This window comes from Sturnira hondurensis, unplaced genomic scaffold (assembly GCF_014824575.4).
Source record: "Sturnira hondurensis isolate 20B ecotype Veracruz unplaced genomic scaffold, ASM1482457v3 Scaffold0003606, whole genome shotgun sequence".
NCBI lineage: Eukaryota > Metazoa > Chordata > Mammalia > Chiroptera > Phyllostomidae > Sturnira > Sturnira hondurensis.
In genome coordinates, this window is record NW_028076237.1 from 127788 (window position 1) to 147683 (window position 19896).

Below are 19896 nucleotides of genomic sequence, written 5' to 3' on the forward strand. Positions count from 1 at the left end.
TGGCAAGGAGATTCCTCCATCTGCAGTTCAGGATATTCATTAAAGTATGTAAGGAGGGCTGAGGTCAGTGAGCAGGGGGTAGCTGAGCCTAACCTCAGTGGGCCACCAGGCAGAGCTGGAAAGCTAAGGGGACATTGCCCAGGCTGGTACACTGCGGGGTGAGGTCTGTGTTGGCAGGGGTCCCCACAAGAAGCAGGAAGAACACTGCAGGATAGTGGCGAAGAGGAAGATCTCCAGGCAGGCCAGGCCTGTACCCAAGCACATCCACTCCTGGGGACACAGATTCAGGGGGAGAACCCTATGTACCCCAGGAACTGACCCTTCAGAAAGTTGGCGGGGGGGGGGTGGTGTTGAAGCAGTATGGATGCTCGAATAGGGTCCCTGTGTGCAGGCACAGGCAGAAAAATCAGGAAGGTACTCTAGGGGGATGCGCAAAAGTGTTAGGGTCATGGCAAAGCTGCCTTTCATCCAGTACACCATATAGAAGTCACTGGTAAGGTGGAGTCTTATTTCTTGCACACACATGCTGATGCTTGGGGAGCAGGGTGCTCCCTGGCCTTGCACACAATTCCCAGACTTGGTGGATATTTTGGGCTGAAAGTGGCTGCGTAGGTGAAGGTGTGTGACATTCCCAGGAGCAGCACTCTGATGAAGCACTGGGTCTCCTGCAGCACCGCATTGGTGTAGGACAGGCGCTGGTGGTCCTCCAGGCGTGGGAGGCGTGCCTGGCCCACCATGGTGTCCAGCTTTCTTCTGCACCTTGACTGGAGCCAACAAAGTGAGAGTCACGCACACCCTGCCCTTAGCCATCCTCAACCCCCCTGCTGGCAGACTGGGAATTTGAGGAGAATGAGGCTGGTTTCTGTGCTGCAGAAGAAACGGTTACGGTTACGTGTGGTCATCACTAGTTTCCTTCTGCTAGTGACAGTCTTTCTGTTCCTGCGGACAGAGGAGAGGGGTGCTAGGTGCCTCCTCGTGGGCAGTGTGGATAGAATTTAGGATAGCAGCGGCCTGCACCTCATCCATTTGATCTAGGAAGCAATCAATTATATCGCAGGGCTCCCCAGGCTGCTGTGTCTCCTGGATTGACTCAGAGATGAAGATCGGACGCTGTGGGAAATTTAGGTGGTGTGGGCCTGGGATGGGGGTGGGGGGTTGTACATCGGGGGAACAGGATCTCAATAGGACCTCGATGCTGTAAGTCGTAGAACTCTCCCATTCCAACATTCTGAATCCTATCCTAATGATCCACTCTAGGTAGGTCTGTGTACTCCATATTTGGCATAGTTTTGAGCTCAGCAGGGATTGGGGCCAGTCCTCTCAACTCTCCCATCTGGAACTCAAGCGGAAGTTGTCATTGAAGAGGTCCAGGAGCCTCAGGAACTCTGGGTCTTTGTAGCCATAGTGGTTCCCGGAGACCACGGAGCAGAGGTCATTAGATGCAGCATTATTTATTAATAGTAGCCTCCGGGGGGTCGCATGACCAGGTCATAATGCTCTGGCTCCGCCTCCAGCTAGCTCCTGGACTCTTCACTCAAATGCCTTTCTGCAGCCCCTGCGGTCCGTTGGCCACATCCACTCCATGTCCCTCTTCTCTGCCAACAAGCCCCACCAATGGTGGGTTGAAGTTCTCCAGAAAAGCCACCTCCTCCAGCGTACGCACACCCAACCCGAACTCCCTAAGCGTCCCAAGTGCAAAATCGCTCAGCTTCCGCCAGCCCAGCCCATTGGAAAATAAGATGACAGGGAGTGAGGCAGAGAAGGGATAGGCCAGGAGCTGGCCATGCCCCTTCAGGCAAGCGTCCAGCCACCGACCAGACTCCCTTGCACCTCCTTCGCTTAACTTCTTTTTCATCCTTCTTAGTTGCCATCCCAGCCTTCCCGGCCCTCTGCACACATTGGCCCCCACCTCCGCTGGTCCCGATCCCTGACCAGCGCCTGCTCTCTCTGGCTCTCCAGTTGCTGNTGTACATCGGGGGAACAGGATCTCAATAGGACTTCGATGCTGTAAGTCGTAGAACTCTCCCATTCCAACATTCTGAATCCTATCCTAATGATCCACTCTAGGTAGGTCTGTGTACTCCATATTTGGCATAGTTTTGAGCTCAGCAGGGATTGGGGCCAGTCCTCTCAACTCTCCCATCTGGAACTCAAGCGGAAGTTGTCATTGAAGAGGTCCAGGAGCCTCAGGAACTCTGGGTCTTTGTAGCCATAGTGGTTCCCGGAGACCACGGAGCAGAGGTCATTAGATGCAGCATTATTTATTAATAGTAGCCTCCGGGGGGTCGCATGACCAGGTCATAATGCTCTGGCTCCGCCTCCAGCTAGCTCCTGGACTCTTCACTCAAATGCCTTTCTGCAGCCCCTGCGGTCCGTTGGCCACATCCACTCCATGTCCCTCTTCTCTGCCAACAAGCCCCACCAATGGTGGGTTGAAGTTCTCCAGAAAAGCCACCTCCTCCAGCGTACGCACACCCAACCCGAACTCCCTAAGCGTCCCAAGTGCAAAATCGCTCAGCTTCCGCCAGCCCAGCCCATTGGAAAATAAGATGACAGGGAGTGAGGCAGAGAAGGGATAGGCCAGGAGCTGGCCATGCCCCTTCAGGCAAGCGTCCAGCCACCGACCAGACTCCCTTGCACCTCCTTCGCTTAACTTCTTTTTCATCCTTCTTAGTTGCCATCCCAGCCTTCCCGGCCCTCTGCACACATTGGCCCCCACCTCCGCTGGTCCCGATCCCTGACCAGCGCCTGCTCTCTCTGGCTCTCCAGTTGCTGCACAAGGAACCAACCCCTGTCTTCCCTACACTTTAGCTCCGCCCCGCCTTCCCGTCACCACCTGCGCTCTTTGGCGCTGAGTCTCCGTTAGGCCCCTCCCCGATTTCCCGGCCCCAGTCCTTTGGCACCCGGAGTGAACGCCCAGGTCTGCCCTTCCACCTCCCGGGACTCGTCGCTTCCGCGCGTGAAGCGTTCAAAAGGCGGCCGTGTCCCGGCGACTGTAGGAGGTATCCGCGTGCAGCACCAATGCATCCCACAGCGCTGCGTAGCAGCACAGCACCATTGCAGGGCGCGGGCCCAGCTGCCTGTAAACACCGGAGCCCAGCGGCCAGAGCGCCAAGTGGAGCGGGTGCTCATTGGATTCCTGGTCGGAGATCCTGACACCCTCCTCCATCGAGACTCCAGAGACCCACTCAACTCCGTTCAAACCCAAGAGTTCCCGTCTCAGCCCCTTATTCCAGGCTCACGAGTTCATATCTCGACCTTCCTGCCTCAGACTTAGGAGTCTAGGCTCACGCTTTCTTTTTCCGTCAGGATCTAGAAATCTATCTCCAGACTCCTGCACCCACAAAACTAGGCATCTGGACCCTCAGTATCCCCCCTCCCAGCCTTGAACCAGGAGAACAGACCCTTGTGCTCCCCTCTCCCTCACTGTACGGCTCACGCCAGGCTCCTCCTCCCTGAGGACCCAGAAATGGAGGTTGGAGATTGGGCAGTGCGACTCTGCCTTTAACCGGGAACTCGGGCCTACACTAAACCTCTTCTCTGGAGATCTGACTCCCCCACAGCCCCACTCTTCACCCTACCACCTCCTCCTCCCAAACAACCAGAAGTCCAGGCCCCCAGCTTCCCACCCCGCCCAGAATCCTTCCCCAGAACGCAAAACTCCAGGCCGCTCAGCCTTCCTCAGGACTCGGAGCTCTTAGTTCTCTTCATTCAGAGAACCAGGAGTTCCAGCCCCCAAGCCCACCTCCACGAATCCAGAATCCGTACCCCACCCACTGTGGAGACTAACTCCTCGAGTGCACGATGCGGGCTCCCGCTGCACGAGTTCCCCAGCAGCGGGGCTGGGGTTTGGGGCCGGAGTGGAGATAGGGCTCTGTGTCGGAGTGTCCGCACTTCGACCTCGCCCTCCCAGCGCCAGTAGCAGGAGTAGAAACAGCAGTGCTGCGATGCTTGTGGCCATCATGCCCTCGATTTCTGATGCCTGCACCCCTTCGCCTCTGTTTGATTCCTTGGAGTCTTGGTGGGGGGACCCAGAGTGGGAGGGCTGGACGTCTGTGGCCTCTCATTCCCCAGATTTTCCAACCCAAGGTCACCCCGCCCCCTCAGCCCTAGCACTGCTCTCTGCCTGGCAACGCCTAGACTTTTTGTACCAGCCCCAGCCTGCTCTGTTCCGCAACTTGCATGCACCAGCATTTCTGTGTCAATACACTTGGCCAACAGCTGCACCTTCCTGAGCCCCCCTAGGGTCTCTCTTATTTGGCCTGTAGAAGTGCATTTTTAAATTTCTCTGGACCATGACCCCTGAAAACTGTACCCTGTACAGTCATGTACCCAATAAGGACATTTAGGTCAATGACAGACCACACATACAACCATGGTCCCACAAGATTTTAATAGAGCTGGAAAATTCCTGTTGCCTGTGTGGTAAGGCCATAGCACAAACCTATTGCTCACGTGTTTATGCTGATGTGGATGTAAATGAACTTACTGCACTGCCAGTTGTCTGGCGATGTCCTAACACGTGCAAGCACATAATACTGGATGATGGTGATAAATGACCATGTTACTGATTTCTGTATTTACTACACTTTTAAAAAATCATCATTTTAGAGTGCTTGCTTTCTACTTGTATTAGAGGCAACACCCACTGTGGAATAGTATGCCGCACCACACCAGCAGCAGCTGCAGACGTCTTCGTGTTTACCGTGTTTCTTGATCACGTCATTTTCTCTTGTGAGTGACTTAAACTGATGTTGTTTTTCACAGTAACTTTCTGTACAGGCTTTTAGCCTTAGAAGCGACTGGCTGTCCCATGCAGCCGAGGCGTGTAGCAGGCTGTGCCATCTAGGTCAGTGGAAGTACCTCCATGATGTCCTCACAACGACAAAATCACTGAGTTTCTCATCTCCCAGAACGTGTCCCATTGTTAACTGGTGCATGACGGTACTTCAGCTTGCTAAATACACTCCTGAGTCCTGAACACATAAAAACCACCCCTGGTGATGTGCCGTTAGCTTGGCACTCCTGTGGCCTGTGACTGTGATTCCTAGGGACTCACACCTGAGTCCTTGTCACTTCCACGCCCACTGCTCTTAGAGCCCTACATGTTGGACCTGTCTCCCAGATGCTCACTGAGTGTCCTAGCCTCCTGGTGTCCATCAGCCTGTTACTTCTGTACCTATCCTTATGACTCCCGGGTGCCTTTTCACATGACGGCCCCTTGGACCCCCATAGTTATGCCCTGCTCTGAACTCCTGCCATCTCTATTCCCAATGCTCTGGCTCCCAGATGCTCCCAAATGTCCTATGCCCCTGCTGTTGTGCTCCCTGGCTGTCAGTCCCCTAAGCCCCTCAGTGGGCACATCCACCCTAAGGCCAAGCCATGATGGCAGACAAACTTATGCATCATTCCCACTTACCCTGGGTGGGTGGGGGTGGGCTGAAGGGGGCAAACCCAGGCCTGGATGGCCCAGTGGTAGGGGTGTGGCTGGGCCAGTACTTGGAATAGACTGTTCAGGAATGCAGCCCAACCACCTTCCAGCCCCTGCCTTGCCAGATCCAGCCTTCTGCCAGCTGCCTGGCACAGGGCCCCGACCTGAGGAGAGGGTAGGGGGCTGTGCAGAGTCTAGGACTGGGCTTGTCTCTAGGAGTGCTTCTCAGTGTCTCTGTGTCTCTTTGTTGCTTCGTGTTCCATCCCTCAGTGTCTTCTTCCCTTTCATTCTCGGTGTTTCTGTTTCTGTTCATCTCTCCCTTTCTCTCTCCGTCTTGGTTTCATTCTCAGTGTCTGCCTCTGTTCATGTCTGTTTTCTATCTCTTGCACTCTCCTTTTTAATATGTTTTTATCTCTCTTCAAAAGGTAATTTGTCTTTACCTTACTCTTCCAGTTTGTGCTTCCCTGTCTCCCTGCCTCTGTCTTGGTCTCTGTTGTAGGTCTTCCTACCTGTCAGCCTTCCTCTGTCAAGGAACCTGGTGACTGGGAGGGGCTGTGGGACAGGGTGTTGACTCCACAGACAGTGGGGGTGCAGTGGGGCACAGCAAATGGGCACTTCCCTGACCCCACCCCATCCCACTCTGTCAGGCTCTCTAATGAATCCTTTTCATGTATTAGGGTGTCTTCAAGAGCAGGCATTTGTCTTGTTCATGTCTGCATCCTCTGCACCTAAAATAGTGCTCAGCACACAGTGGACATTCAGTACATGTTTGTTGAATGAAAGTTGAATGAACTCAGAATTTTGTCATCCCGATTTCTGTCTCTGTCTCTATTGCTCTCAGTCTCTGTATTTTTAAAAAAGATTTTATTTATTTATTTTTAGAGAGAGGAGAGGGAAAAAGAGAGGGAGAGAAACATCAGTGTGTGATTGCCTCTCACAAACCCCCACTGGGGACCTGGCCTGCAACCCAGGCATGTGCCCTGACTGGGAATAGAACTGGCGACCCTTTGGTTCACAGCCCATGCTCAGTCCACTGAGCCACACCAGCCAGGGCTCAGTGTCTCTCTGTTGCTCAGTTCCCATGACTATCTCTCTGCCTGTCCCTGTGTCTCATCTCTTGAGGCCTCTGTCTCTCTCTTTCCCCCTTTTCTTCCCTCTCAGGCCTGTTTCTCTTTCTGTTCCTTCTAAATTTCTCTCTGTTTTAGAATCTCCTTGTCTTCTTCTCTCTGGGCATCTCTGTCTCTCCCTTTCTCCCAGTGCTTCTCCTCCTCCCCTGTCTCTCTTTCTGTCTGACTCCCTCCAGTCTTTGGTTTTCAGGATCTCTTTCTGCTGTCTCTCTGTGTCTCTCAGTCTCTTCCTGTCTCTCCCTACCTCCCTGTCTCTTTCTCAGGATCTCTATGCGCTTCTCTTTGCCATCGCTCCATCCTTCTCAGGACCTCTGAGTCTCTCCTTCCCGTGCCTGGGCCCTAGGGAAGACTCCAGTTGGCCTATGGTGGGAGCAGCACGGGGATCAGGGAGAGAATGCCCCATGTGCATATACGCCTCACCTAGCTGGCCCAATGCTCAGCAGAGCATGTCCCCGCTTCTGAACAGCCTTGGGGGGACCCTGTTCAAGGTAGGGCCTCTCAGGCCACCTTTGCCTGTGGCTGGGGATCCAGCCCCACTCTTCCTGACTCTGGCTCAGTAAAGTCTGTGGAGAAAAGCTACGGTTGGACTTCCGGCCAAGATGGAGGTGTAGGTGGACACACTGTGCCTCCTCACACAACCAAATTAAGGACAATAAAAATTTAGAAACAAGAAACAAGCAACAGTCAGAAAATCGAACTGTGTAAAAGTCTGACAACCATTCATCCAGACTAGTAAGAGGGGTGGAGTCAACGGTCCATGGCAGGAAAAAGCGGTGGTTGGCAGACCCGGGCATGCAGGCAGCAGCAGCTAGCAGACCCTGAATGCAGAGAGACAATGAGCAGACCCAGTGAGGTGCACAAGGCGGCTGGCTGACCACGGTCACACATTCGCGCTCATATAAACCAGGTGAAAATGGGCAGCGAGACAGACCGCACAACCCAGGGCCCCAGCGCCGGGAAATAAAGCCTAAAAACACTGATTGAAAACATGGGGGTTGAGGTGCTGGGAGAGACTCCCAGCCTCACAGGGGAGTTTCTTGGAGAGACCCACAGGGTCCTAGTATGTACACAAGCCCACCCACCTGGGAATCAGCACCAGAAGGGCCCAGTTTGCTTGTGGGAAGCAGCAAAAGAGACTGAAATACAAGAGAGAGCAGAGCAAGCACCACTGTTTCCTCTCTGACCCCGCCCCCACATACAGCATCCCAACCCAGTGACTGGGTTGCCCCCGACCAGGGGAAAATCTAAGGCTCTGCCCCTCATATCTAACAGGCACAACCAGGCCAAAAAAAAAAAAAAAAGAGAGAGAGAGAGAGGCTCAAACAGAAGAATAAATCAAAGCCCTAGAGCCAATACTTTTAAGCGACCAAGAGATAGCGAACCCATCAGATGCACAGTTCAAAGTACTGGTGATCAGGATGCTCACAGAATTGGTTGATTTTGGTTGCAAATTAGATGAAAAAATAAAGGTTATGCTAAGAGAAATGAAGGAAAATGCACAGGGAACCAATAGTGATGGAAGGAAAACTGGTACTAAAATCAATGGAGTGGACCAGAAGGAAGAAAGAAACAACCAAACAGAAAAGAACGAAGAAACTAGAATTCAAAAAAATGAGGAGAGGCTTAGGAACCTCCAGGACATCTTTAAATGTTCCAATACCCAAATTATAGGGGTACCAGCAGGGGAACAGCAACAAGTGGAAAACTTATTTGAACAAATAATAAAGGAGAACTTCTCCAATCTGGCAAAGGAAATAGAATTCCAGGAAGTCCAGGATGCTCAGAGAGTCCCAAAGAAGTTTGACTTAAGGAGGAACACACCAAGGCTATGCAAGATTAAAATGAAGGAGAGAATCCTAGAAGCAGCAAGAGATAAGGGGACAGTCACCTACAGAGGAGTTCCCATCAGACTGTCAGCTGATTTCTCAACAGAGACCTTACAGGCAAGAAGGGGCTGGAAAAAAGTATTCCAAGTCATGAAAGCCAAGGACCTTCATCGAAGATTGCTCTATCCAGCAAATCTTTCATTTAGAATTGAAGGGCAGATAAAGAGCTTCTCAGATAAGGTCAAATTCAAGGAGCTCATCATCACCAAGCCCTTATTATATGAAGTGTTAAAGGGACTTATCTAAGAAAAAGAAGATAAAAAATATGAACAATATGAATAGTAAAAAGACAACAAACTCACAGTTATTAACAACCACACCTAAAACAAAGCAAACCAAACAAACAACTAAAACCAGAACAGAACCCCAATGGGGATCACATGGAGGGATAGCAACAGGGAAGTGGGAGGAGGAGAAGGGGGGAGGAAGTACAACGAATAAGTAGCATAGACAGTAGGGAGAAAATAGGGGGAGGGCCAGCATAGTATGGGAAATGTAGAAGCTAAAGAACTTATGACACATGGACATGGACTAAAGGGGGGAATGTGGGTGGGAGGGGGTGTGCAGGGTGGAGGGGAATGAAGGGGGGAATGAGACAACTATAATATCATAATTAATAAAAAATATTTTTAAAAAGCAAAAATAAAAGCTACCGTCAGCAAGGTGTCAGGGCACTAAGTCCAGTCCAAGGTTGGGACGCCCCAGGACTGGGCCTGCTTCTCAACTCCAAGGGGAGGAATTGCCAGACAAAGAAACAATCCAAGGAATAGGGTGAGAAATGTGGGACGGTTTCAGTCTTCTGCTGCCTCATTTCCTCATTCATTGCCCTTCTCTCGGTCTTTTTCTGGTCCTTTGTTTCTTTCCCTGTCTCTGTTTTCTATCCTCTTGCCCCCCCCCCCGCCCCGCCTCCTTGTTAGTCTGTGTATCTGGGTGCTTTCCTCCGTGTTTCTGCTTTGTGAGATGGAGAGGAGCGGTGTTGGAGCCAGATGGTCTGCGTTCCATTCCCAGCCCTGCCTGTCTCTGGCTGTCTTATTTTGGGCAAGTCGCCTCGCCTCTCTGAGCCTCAGTTTGCTCATCTGTAAAAAGCTGTAATGACATTGCTTTGCCTCATAGGGAGAAGCAAATGAGGAGTTTAGAACTGTGTGAATGGGAGGCACCATGGGTTAATATTCGTTATTTCTCAGTCTCTGTGTTATAATATCTCCCCATCTCTCCCGTATCTCCTATCGCTGTTCAGCATCTCTCTGGGTGCTGTTTGTTTCTCGGCCTCTCTGTCTTTGGGCCATCACGGCCTCTATATTCCAGCCTATGTCCATGTAGCAATTTCTTTTTTTTTTTAAGATTTTATTTATTTATTTATCTTTAGAAGGGAAGGAGAGAGGGAGAGAAACATCAATGTATGGTTGCCTTTCGTGCATCCCCTGCTGGGAGTTGGCCTGCAGGGAACTGGCCTGCAACCCAGGCATGTGCCCTGACTGGGAATCGAACCGCGATCCTCTGGTTCGCAGGCCGGCGCTCAATCCACTGAGCTACACCAGCCAGGGCTATGTAGCAATTTCTACCAATTTGTAGCTGCCCCAAGGGTGAGGGTGAAACTAGTCACAGCTGGGTGCCTTCCTTCTCTGCTGCCAGTTCTCCCTTCTTTCCATCCTAGGGACCTGTCCTCCTCCCTTTATTCCACCACAGCAGGGTCATTTACTAGGAAATTATACAAGAGCCCCCCAAAGGGAGTGTAATACAGCGAGTTCTGAGGGTAAAACAAGGCATTCACCTCCCCTTCCCCAGGTCTTTGGCTCTGGGTGCGCAGACCCGGTAAAGATGGGAGGATGAGGGATGAGCACGTGGCAGGCACAGAGTGAGGGAAAGCAAAGCAAGTGTGACAGCGAGAGGGATGGGGGCGCAGTGGACTGAGAAGAGGGGCAGAACAACCTCTAGGGGCGGGTCTCATCGCCCAAATGCGAGTCTGGAAGGGCTCGGGTTTCATTGAGCTCAGGGGCAGCTGGAAGGGCCACGGCAAACTGCAGGGATCGGAGCTGAGCAGGGTAAAGTCGACATTCTCTGGCGCCCCCAGCGGCTGCAGCGAGAAGTTCCGTAGGATGGTGATGAGGTCGAAGAAGGGCTCCACGCGCCCCAAGGACTGGCTCAGGCACAGCAGCCGGCGTCCTTTGGAGGTGAAGAGCGATGACATAAGAGGAGGTGAGGGGCTCCAGCCCCAAATTCCCAGAGGAAAGCATACGAGGACAAAGATCTGGGAAAGATGCTTTAAGTAAATCCTGAGCCAGAATGGCCTGATATAAAGTCACAAATGTAACTTTAGGATTCAAATCCTGGCTCTGCCATATTTTTGTGATCTTGGGCACACCACAGTTTCTTGGTGTTAAAAACGGGGATAATAGCGCCTCAATAGGCTGTTGTGAATGGTAAATGCAGATAAAGCGGAGAGAATATAATGCTTATATAGGTTTTAGCATGTGCTATGCACTACTCTAAGCACTATACAGCTATTAATTAATTTAACCCTCATAATAACTCTGACAGATTGGCCCTATTATGATCTCCATTTTATAGATACAGAAATTGAGGTGCAGAGGTGAAATAACACATCCAAGGCCATACACCTTGGAGATGACGGAGCTGGAGTCTGCCTGCAAAGCTCAGTACTTAGCCACCACTCTTAAGTCTCCTCAGAGGCAGCGCCTGGCACACAGCATGCAATGGGCTAAGTTACCTGTTACTATCTCCCCCAACATTTTTCTCTCTCTAATGCTGACTTACATTTAAGGAAAGATTTTTCTTCAGCAGTGAGGTTGGAAGCCAAGAAAAAGTAGAACCACCTCACCTGCGCCACCTAGTGGAGAAACTGACACTGACCGCTTTCAAGTGAAATCATTCTTCTGCCTCTCCACCTCCCTCCACAAGGATTTCAGTCATTATCTGCCTGTAGCAGAGTTGGAAGGGGAAAGGGATGTCTCATCCACAGCTGAGGATGGGCGGGAGAAAGTGAGAGGGTTTGGAGAACTGGGCAGTGTAGGTGGGAATCAGGGGTCTGAATGACTGACTCGTGTCCCCACCACCCTCACTGGCTGAGAAGGACATGCAGGCAGGGCTTTTCTAGAAAGACTGATTGGCATCCAGAAAACGCTCAGGGTTGAATTCCTGGGGTGTCAGGAACTGGCTGGGGTTGTATTGGACTGTGTGGAGGAGGGCGATGGCTTTGGTGCCCTGTGTGGGTGGGAGGCAGAATTAGTGGTACAGAGAGGGCTGGGATGTTCCCTAACTAGGATTCCCTCTCTACAGGGCTGGGAACTTGATGGTGTGTGTGTGTGTGTGTGTGTGTGTGTGCGCGTGCACACACACACAGTATTGGGTCTGGGAAATGTGTCTGGGTGTCTGGGGTTCCCAGCAATGGTGTTTCCAGTGATGGATGCTGAAAGCTGTGTTGTTAGGGTCTGAGGCAGGGACGTGGGATACCCTACCTCCCTTGAGGGAACAGATTTAGGTTTCCTGGGGAGGAATTGAGTCTTTGGGAACAGTGTTTGGGGACAGGGGAATACCCAGGATGAAGTCTCAGACCTTGGGGATTCTGGAGAGGGGTCCTCGGAAGGGGACGTGTTATGGGGAAGAGGTCTGGGGTTTAGGACAGGGTCCGACCCACTGTAGTGTGGCCGGGGTCCTGGGCAGGGGCTGAAGTTCTGGATTTAAGGCCTCACACGTCTGTTGCTAGGGCTTGGTGAGGATGCCAGTTGCTAAGGTCTGGGGTGTGGATTGCTAGGGTCTGGGATGCTTCTTGCAAGAGTCTCCAGTGCCAGTTGCAAGAGCCTGGGATGCCCCTTTTTATGGTGTCAAATGTCATTTGTTGAGTACCCAGCAAACTTCAGGTAGCAGGAGGCCTCGAAAGATCGTGACCTGAATGATGTGGCGCAGCAAGTTTGTGTGGGATGACGTCTGCGAAGCGCTGCACCTCGGGGATCACAGCATCTGTGTAAGGTGTGGCCATTTGGCCTTCCAGAGCTGGCAGCTGCTCACATCTGACCGCTCGGTTGATCTCCTCAAGGAGAGGGAGGGGGGCGAGGGAGGGGGGCGTGTAATCGAGGGTGTCAGCGGGCTCCACCAGGCTGGGCAGAGGTGTGTGCCTGTGCGGGAGCAGTCAACGCTCCCCACCCGGGGGCTACTGTGGGGGCAACTTTCCTCACAAGTCCCCCTGTGTGCCACGAATGACAGTAAACATGACTGAGACATGATCTGCTTGGGGAGGAAAGGTGACCAGTTTCCCAGAGGAAAAAGACCGTGAACCGTGGCCAGTTTCTCAGGGGAAAAAGGTGTTGAGCCCCTTCCTCCAAGGTCTTTTATGGGGTTGTAATACACAGGAATACAGGGCAGCAAGGATCAAACAGTAGATAACATTTCAAAGAAATCTGAGGGCTTAGTCCGAGTCAGCGTCTGTCAGGAAGAGTTTTAGGGTTTCCTGCTCGAACCCTTAACATATGAATGAAAGCACTCTTAACAGAGCAGATTTCACAGGTTTATCAGGAAGTCTTTGTGATGCCAGATTAGGAGCTGCACCCCTCCCCATCAGGTATTCAGGCTTACGGGGATTAGAGCCAGGAAGCACTTCTCCCTGAGGACATGGGGACTTGGGCTATATCAGAATGGGGGGGGGGCGAGGGCCCATCTTTGTTGCAGCCCCCCAGGTCCTTCCATGATGGCCTCCCAAGTGATCGTGTCTGGCCTAGGTTGCCCCTCTCTAAGGGGTCATACCCACCATGGACACCGACCAAGCTTTAGGGGCAGGGAGATGAAGCAGGGGCAGCATCTGCTGCCAGAGACAAGCTTTGTCTCCTGCAGGTCGCATGCCAGAGGTCCCTGACTCATCCTTAGCCACAGGGGGTAGAGTTACAATTCCTAGAACCAGGCAGCGCCGCCCACAACAGGCTACTGCAGGGGTGCCTGGAGGGCGAGTGGAGACCTCGGGGTGGCAGGAGGGCTGGGTTCAGAGAAGTCGTTAAGGGCAAAAGTCTGATTCATTGAAGGACTGGCGCAGTCGGGGCTTCGGGGTACGGGGCTGGAGTCCAGAACTCGCTGGGATCGAGGGCGGGCCTTCCAGGACCTGGCTCGCTGGTGTGAGTCTCATGCAGATGCCGCACCCCCGGGATTGAGAGATCCGGGGTGCGGCGGGTGGTGAGAGCCCCGTTGTACACAGTCCTGGAGGCCAGGGTCCCGGGGTAGATCCGGAGGTTGGGCTTGGGCAGAAGGGGTCGCAGACAATGCTGTGTGGCCGGGCCAGACTGCCCGGCCCTTCCGCTTCCCTTCCCGATGTGGAGAGGTCACACGCGAACCCACTCAACCGGGATCCCTGTTGGGTTCAGGTCAGGGAAGCAGTTCAGACCAAAGGTGGGAATTCCAGGCAGGGCTTACATGTTCCATCTTGATGAGGAAGCAGTCGATGAAGTCTCGGGGAGAGCTGGTGTTTGGAGAGGCCCAGTGGTCGCGGATGCTGCTGCGGGCAATGAGGTCCTTTATGCGCGCCCCAAGTTCTGGAAAAGGCTTCGGTGCGCCCGGGCACCCAGCCCAGGAGGCTAGGAAAGATGTACCAGTGGGGATGGGGTGGACTTGGGGGTTCTGGAGGAGTAGGCAGGATGTGTGCCAGTGAGGGTCAGGGTGGTCAGGGGGGCAGGGACGGGGTCTTGAGGGGCTAGTTTTGGGGAGGCTGGTTGGGGATGGGGGGCTGTGTGTGTAGGTGGAGACACAGTGGAGCGGGCATGGGTGTAGCTGGGTGGGACCTAGTACCTGCGGGCTGGGGGGCAGGGTCAGATGAGAAGGGATGAGACAGGCTGGGCCAATTGCTGCCCCATCACGCCTCCCTGTCCCTCAAATAATTAGGCCTCCTGACCTGGCCCCTGGGGCTGGTCAGGATTTTGAGAGTTGTGTTGGAGGAGGTGGATAATGGTGAGCAGATGCTCGTCGTTGTAGTTGAAGCGGCTGGCAAAGGCCAGGGAGCCGATAATGTTGCACACTGAGCGGGTGGGCGCAAATGTGGGGTCAGAGGGCTCGCGCAAAGGTCGGGGGTGAAGAGGGTCGGGGGCACGCCTAGGAGAGACACGCCAGGCCCTCACGCAGCAACAGTCCCAGTTTGCACACCATCCAGCCAATCGTGATAAGAGGACTGGGCGACTGGCAGCACAGAACGAGTGTTCCTGGCTGCCCAACGTGCAGCGTAGCAACACCCGAAATGAATTTGGCGACGCAACGTCCAGCACACCACTGCATGTCAATCATCAAGCATCGCAGAACACATAACACGGCAAAACACCCAGTAAATATGACCCCAGTTTGTGCCAACACACAGAACACACAATGACCTAATTAGCTGTCCCAGAAACAGCCCAAGACACTGACGTGTAACACCAGCATACGGCTGCATTACAACACACAGCAGGAACACAACACACAGCAGGAACACACCACCACCCAGCAGATGGGACAGAACAGGCTGTGTGTGATATCACAACATGTACAGTAAGGGCGGCAGAACAGATTGACACACGGTGTATAGCAACGTAACAACATCGGTGCTACAGGAGAGGGCGCTGGACAACGTGATGGGCAGTACCTGGCAGAGATGCAACCTCGCCCAGCAATACCACACAGCAGTACCACACCTGGCACCCCGTGATCCAACAACCACACGTAGACCACAGGAGACAATACTAAAACAACACGAACTCCAACACATTAGCCACTACAGAACAGCAGAGCCCAGAAAACCGGGCTGGGGTTCAATGGGTAGAGTATGGATCTTGGCTTGGCCTTTTGGTCTCCGTGGGACCTGAGTGAACTGACTGCCTTTCTCTGAACCTCATTTTTCTCATTATTTGTGAAGTGGGCTTGGTGACGGTTTTCTGATGGTGCTGTTACGGTGGAGTGTGTGGTGGGGAAGTGCTTAGCTAAGGGCCTAGCCCATGGTGAGCCTGTTGCAGGCCAGGGTGTTGCGATAGGCTGAGTAACAGCTCCCCAGAGATGTTCATGTGTTAATCTCCAAGAACCTGTGGATACGTGGTTAAGTTAAAGCTCTTGAGATGAGGAAGTTATTCAGGGTTATCTGGCCTAATGTAATCACAGATGTCTGTATAAGAGGGGGGCAGAAGAGTCTGAGTGAGAAAAGGTGATGGGATGATGGAAAGAGAGAGAGAGTTGGGGATACTGTGTAGCTGTCTTCGCAGATGAGACAGAGGCCAGGAGCCAAGAAATGTAGGGAGGCTCCAGAGGCTAGAAAAGAAAAGGCAAGGAAGTGGCTTTTCTCCTTTAGCCTCCAGAAAGAGGAAGCCCTGCTGAGCCGTTTTATGCTTCGGAACTCCAGATCTGCAAGACAGTGAATTTGTGTTGTTTTAAGTTGCTACATTTCTGAGGATTTGTTACAGCAGCCACAGGAAACAAGTACAGGCAATCATCCTTCTCCTTACCTCATGTCACTGAATCTCTGTCACCTACCACATTTCACTGCTGCCCCCAAACCAGCAGGATTTGGAGATTGGGCAAGAGCGCTGTTTACTTCTCTGCCTCAGATTCTTCCGCCATAAAACAGGGCTTATAATGGGACCTACTCCTGAGTCTTGGGTGATTTTACAAGGAAGTAATAGACATGGAGTTCTTGGGACAGATCTGGCATATGGTAGGCACCATGTAAGTGTTTGAAAATTTTATTAACTTTTTTCCGTGGGTTTGTATCCCAGCTCAGCCACTTCCTGGGCATGTGACTTAACCTTTCTGGGACTCAGGTTTGTCGCGGTAACAACTGCCGATGCTTTCGGGGAGAGTGAAGCTGGTTAACACGTGTGAGAAGTTTAGCACCGTGTGTGGTATCCAGTAAGTGCTTCACAAGTGGGCACGAGTATGTTGAGTGTGGACTTTGGTGTCAGTAAGACATGGGTTTACATCTTGGCTCCTCCACTTACTAGCTTGATGACTTCAAGCCTGTCGCTTCACCTCCACATGCCTCCATTTCCTCACCTGAAAAACGGATTTTTCCGAGGCTTACAGGGGCCCGTGAGTGGCTTCACACGGGGCCCCATGCTTGGTGAGTCTCAAGAGCATCGTTGTCATGATCACCCACCAGCTGTGCTGAAAGCACCACACAGAGAGGAGAGCAGCGGAGTGGCCACCGCTGTAACACAGTCTGCCCCTGAGCCTCAAGGCCTACTGATTAACGAATGTATGGATTAGGGAAAGAAGCAAGAAAAAGGAGCACCAAGATGTTCTGAACTCATCCGGAAGCTAGAGAGACCCTGCTGCCTTCTCTCCCCAGTCTCAGGGTCTGTTCACAGGCCGGCTCTTCTCCCCACAGCACTCTGCACTCCTTGTCTGCCCCTGACACAGGTCGTGTTCACCTTTTAGGTCTCAGCTTGGAGGTCTCTTTCTCCTGGGAGCCATTCCTGGCCCTCCCTCCCCGCTGGGTCAGGGATGGACTCCCATACCTGGACTCCCCCCATCCCGCCCTGACTGTGACTCTGGGCTGTGACAGTCTGGTAGTGGGGCTGTGTCTCCTCCTAGACTGGGAGCTACAATGGGATAAGGCCTTGGGCGTGTTTATTTCTAATTCCTTTGGAAGGAGTAGAGAACTAGATGCTAAGGAAGAAAAATTGCATTATTTCATCAATTTCTTGTAACAGCCTTCAAGTGGTAGCACAGGTAGGGGTGGGGGTGGGGGCACATGCCCAAAGGTACACAGTGAATAATTGGCTGAGCCTCGATGTTATCCTTTGTGCTCAGTATCGAACCATTAGATGGCAGCTATTTCTAGTAATAGGTGATACATGCACAGGTGTTTTGTATGCAAAAGTATCAAGGTGAGTTTCTCAACTGCCTTGTCTCCCATCCAAGTACTAACCAGGCCCGACCCTGCTTAGCTTCCGAGATCAGACGAGATCGGGCGCGTTCAGGGTGGTATGGCCGTAGACTCAACTGCCTTGTCATCACCTTCTGCATTTGGTATATCGCATTTGGTATGGACAGGTGAGGTATATCGCATTTGGTATGGACAGGTGAGGTCATAAGATCAAGCCTAGGGAAGGGGACATAAAGGAGAAAAGTATACTCAATATACCATAAGTGTTGGCAGATTTATTTCTTTACTTATTTATTTCCAGAGCTCTTCAATTCAAAATCTGGGGGCACCTGGGACCCATCTAGTGAAGATGCTAGCGCTTGGGGATTGTTTAGGAGGAGAAGGATAGTACAGGATGTAGGGCTCCAGGACCCCCCACTCCCCTTTTTTAAAAATAAGAGCAGCTTTTCTTTCTTTCTTTTCTTTCCTTTTTCTTTCTCTCTCCCTCTCCCCACCACCCTCATTTATTGGGCCTTATTATATGTCTTCCTTTGACTAAGAGATTTGTGTTTAAAAGAAAAAGAAAAAAGAAAAACCATCCTGGCTGGCATAGCTCACTGGATTGAGCGCAGGCTGCAAACCAAAAGATCACCAGTTCGATTCTCTGTCAGGGCACATGCCTGGGTTGCAGGCCAGTTCCCAGCAGGGGACGCATGAGAGGCAACCACACGTTGATATTTCTCTCTCTCTCTCTTTCTCCCTCCCTTCCCCTCTCTAAAAATAAATATATAAGTAAAATCTAAGGAAACCCACAAGACAAAGTGATTTCCAAGGCTAAGGAGAACAGAATATTGAGACAGGATGGGTTTGTAGTTAATGTTATGATTGCTGGATGGATGGGGATGGGATTGGTTTTGGGTTGGGATGGGGGTGGCAGTGGGGCAGGAAGGGAGTCTGGGAACTGACGGTTGATTGGGTTTGAGGTTGGTGATGGGGACGGAGTTTGGCAGAATGAGAAGAATTGGGAGACGAGGATTGAGACGGAGCTTGGGGTTGGATAGACATACGATGGGGTTGTTTTGAGTGATGGTGGCAAGATTCAGGTTTGAACCGGGAACTGGGCACTGACAACTTCAATAGGTGATTGGGACAGAAGATGGGGTGGGGCTGGGCAAAATGATAGTGGAGTTCAGTTTGACTAAAGTATTAGGGGGAGGTTGATGATATACTTTGGCGTGGGGGTGGGGAGAGGGTTCGTAATGGGAATGGAGGTTGGGGTGAGATGCAGTCAGTCTTGCAGGTGAAGATGGCGCTGAGGGTGAAATGGGGAACATGGAGGCAGGATTGATGGACGTAGGTTGAAGTGGACAATGCGGACTAGGGCCAGACAATTGGGTCACCTGACTGAGATGAAAAGGTGGTGATGTGATTGGGGCAGAGACGGGGATTGGGGGGAGCGTGGAGCTGCAGTCAGATGGAGATGGGGATTGGTGTGGAAGGGCCATTCAGTGACGTGGTGGTAGGATCTGGGGGTGGGAGGAGATGGGGAGCAGGCTTACCATTGCCCTGAGCGAAGTTGAAAAAGGTGTGGGAGCTGCCACGGCCACTAAACTCCTCTGCCTGGTCCATGAGGGCCTTCTTCATGGCTTGGTACCCACTGAGGACCACCACCGGCCTGGGCCCCAGGTGCACTGCATACACAGAGCCTTACTCCCTACTCAGCTGGGGGTGGGAAGGCAGAGGTCACAGGGGTGTCTGGGGCCATGGGACCCCTCCCCCTCTCCCAAGCCTAGGCCCTTGCACCTTGATGAGAGAGGTCAGCATGACATGCCAGTGAAGCTGCAGCAAGTTTCACAGGAATAGGAGGGGCCTGGGGCCTGGGGTCCGCTGGCCCTTGCCCCTTGAGCTGAGGGTCGGAACAGACAGGTGAGAACCAGAAGCAGGAGCAGCATGGCTGTGCTTATCCTGTCCATGGTGAAGGCAGCTGTGGGCATCTCGGGAAGGGGCAAAGTGGGAAAGGCTAGAGCTGGGGAGGGAGTGGGATCCCTTTACTCCTCATTTCCTCTGGAACGCACTTCCCCCGGTCCTGGAAATGCGAGCACATGAAGAGAAAAAAGGAGGTACTGGGTAGAAGAGACAAGGAAAGTCTGGAGGATGGGGAGGGGGGAAGCGGGGAGAGAGAGAGAGAGAGAGAGAGTCAGATAACAGGCAGAGGTAGTCAAAAGACAGAGAGACAGACAGAGATAAAGACAGAGACAGATGGAGACGGAGAGGAGAGAGAGACCAAGAGATAGATACACATGGAGTTAAGGAGGGATACAGAAGAACAGTGAGATATCTAAATAAATATCTGTAGATGTCTGTCCAGCATCCATCCATCTATGTACCCATCATCACTCATGAGACGAACCTTCTCGCAGAGACAGCGCTAAAGATAGAGACACACAGGGACAGAGACTGCCACGTCCAATGCTAACCATGTCGGCTGACAAAGTCACGGCATGGGGACTACGATTTCACAGAAGCATGTTCCGGCCTGGCGGACGTGGCCTGAGTGGATATGCAGTATTGATTTTAATCTTGCTGTCTCTTGGTATTCTGACCTTTACCTTTGGAATAAAAGGGCCCACA

At 52.3% G+C, this 19896-nt stretch overlaps 1 protein-coding gene across 1 annotated transcript; it reads right to left on the reverse strand.

The window, feature by feature from the left end:
• Positions 1-94: 94 nt before the first annotated feature.
• Positions 95-19238, reverse strand: LOC118984216 (cytochrome P450 2F3-like). The gene is given in 12 exon segments (XM_037041995.1): positions 95-270; positions 578-764; positions 10396-10607; positions 11525-11666; positions 12318-12377; positions 12379-12559; positions 13503-13684; positions 13860-14275; positions 14335-14712; positions 18825-18987; positions 19069-19181; positions 19184-19238. Coding segments are annotated over 12 exon segments (2265 nt in total).
• Between the last annotated feature and the right edge of the window lie 658 nt (positions 19239-19896).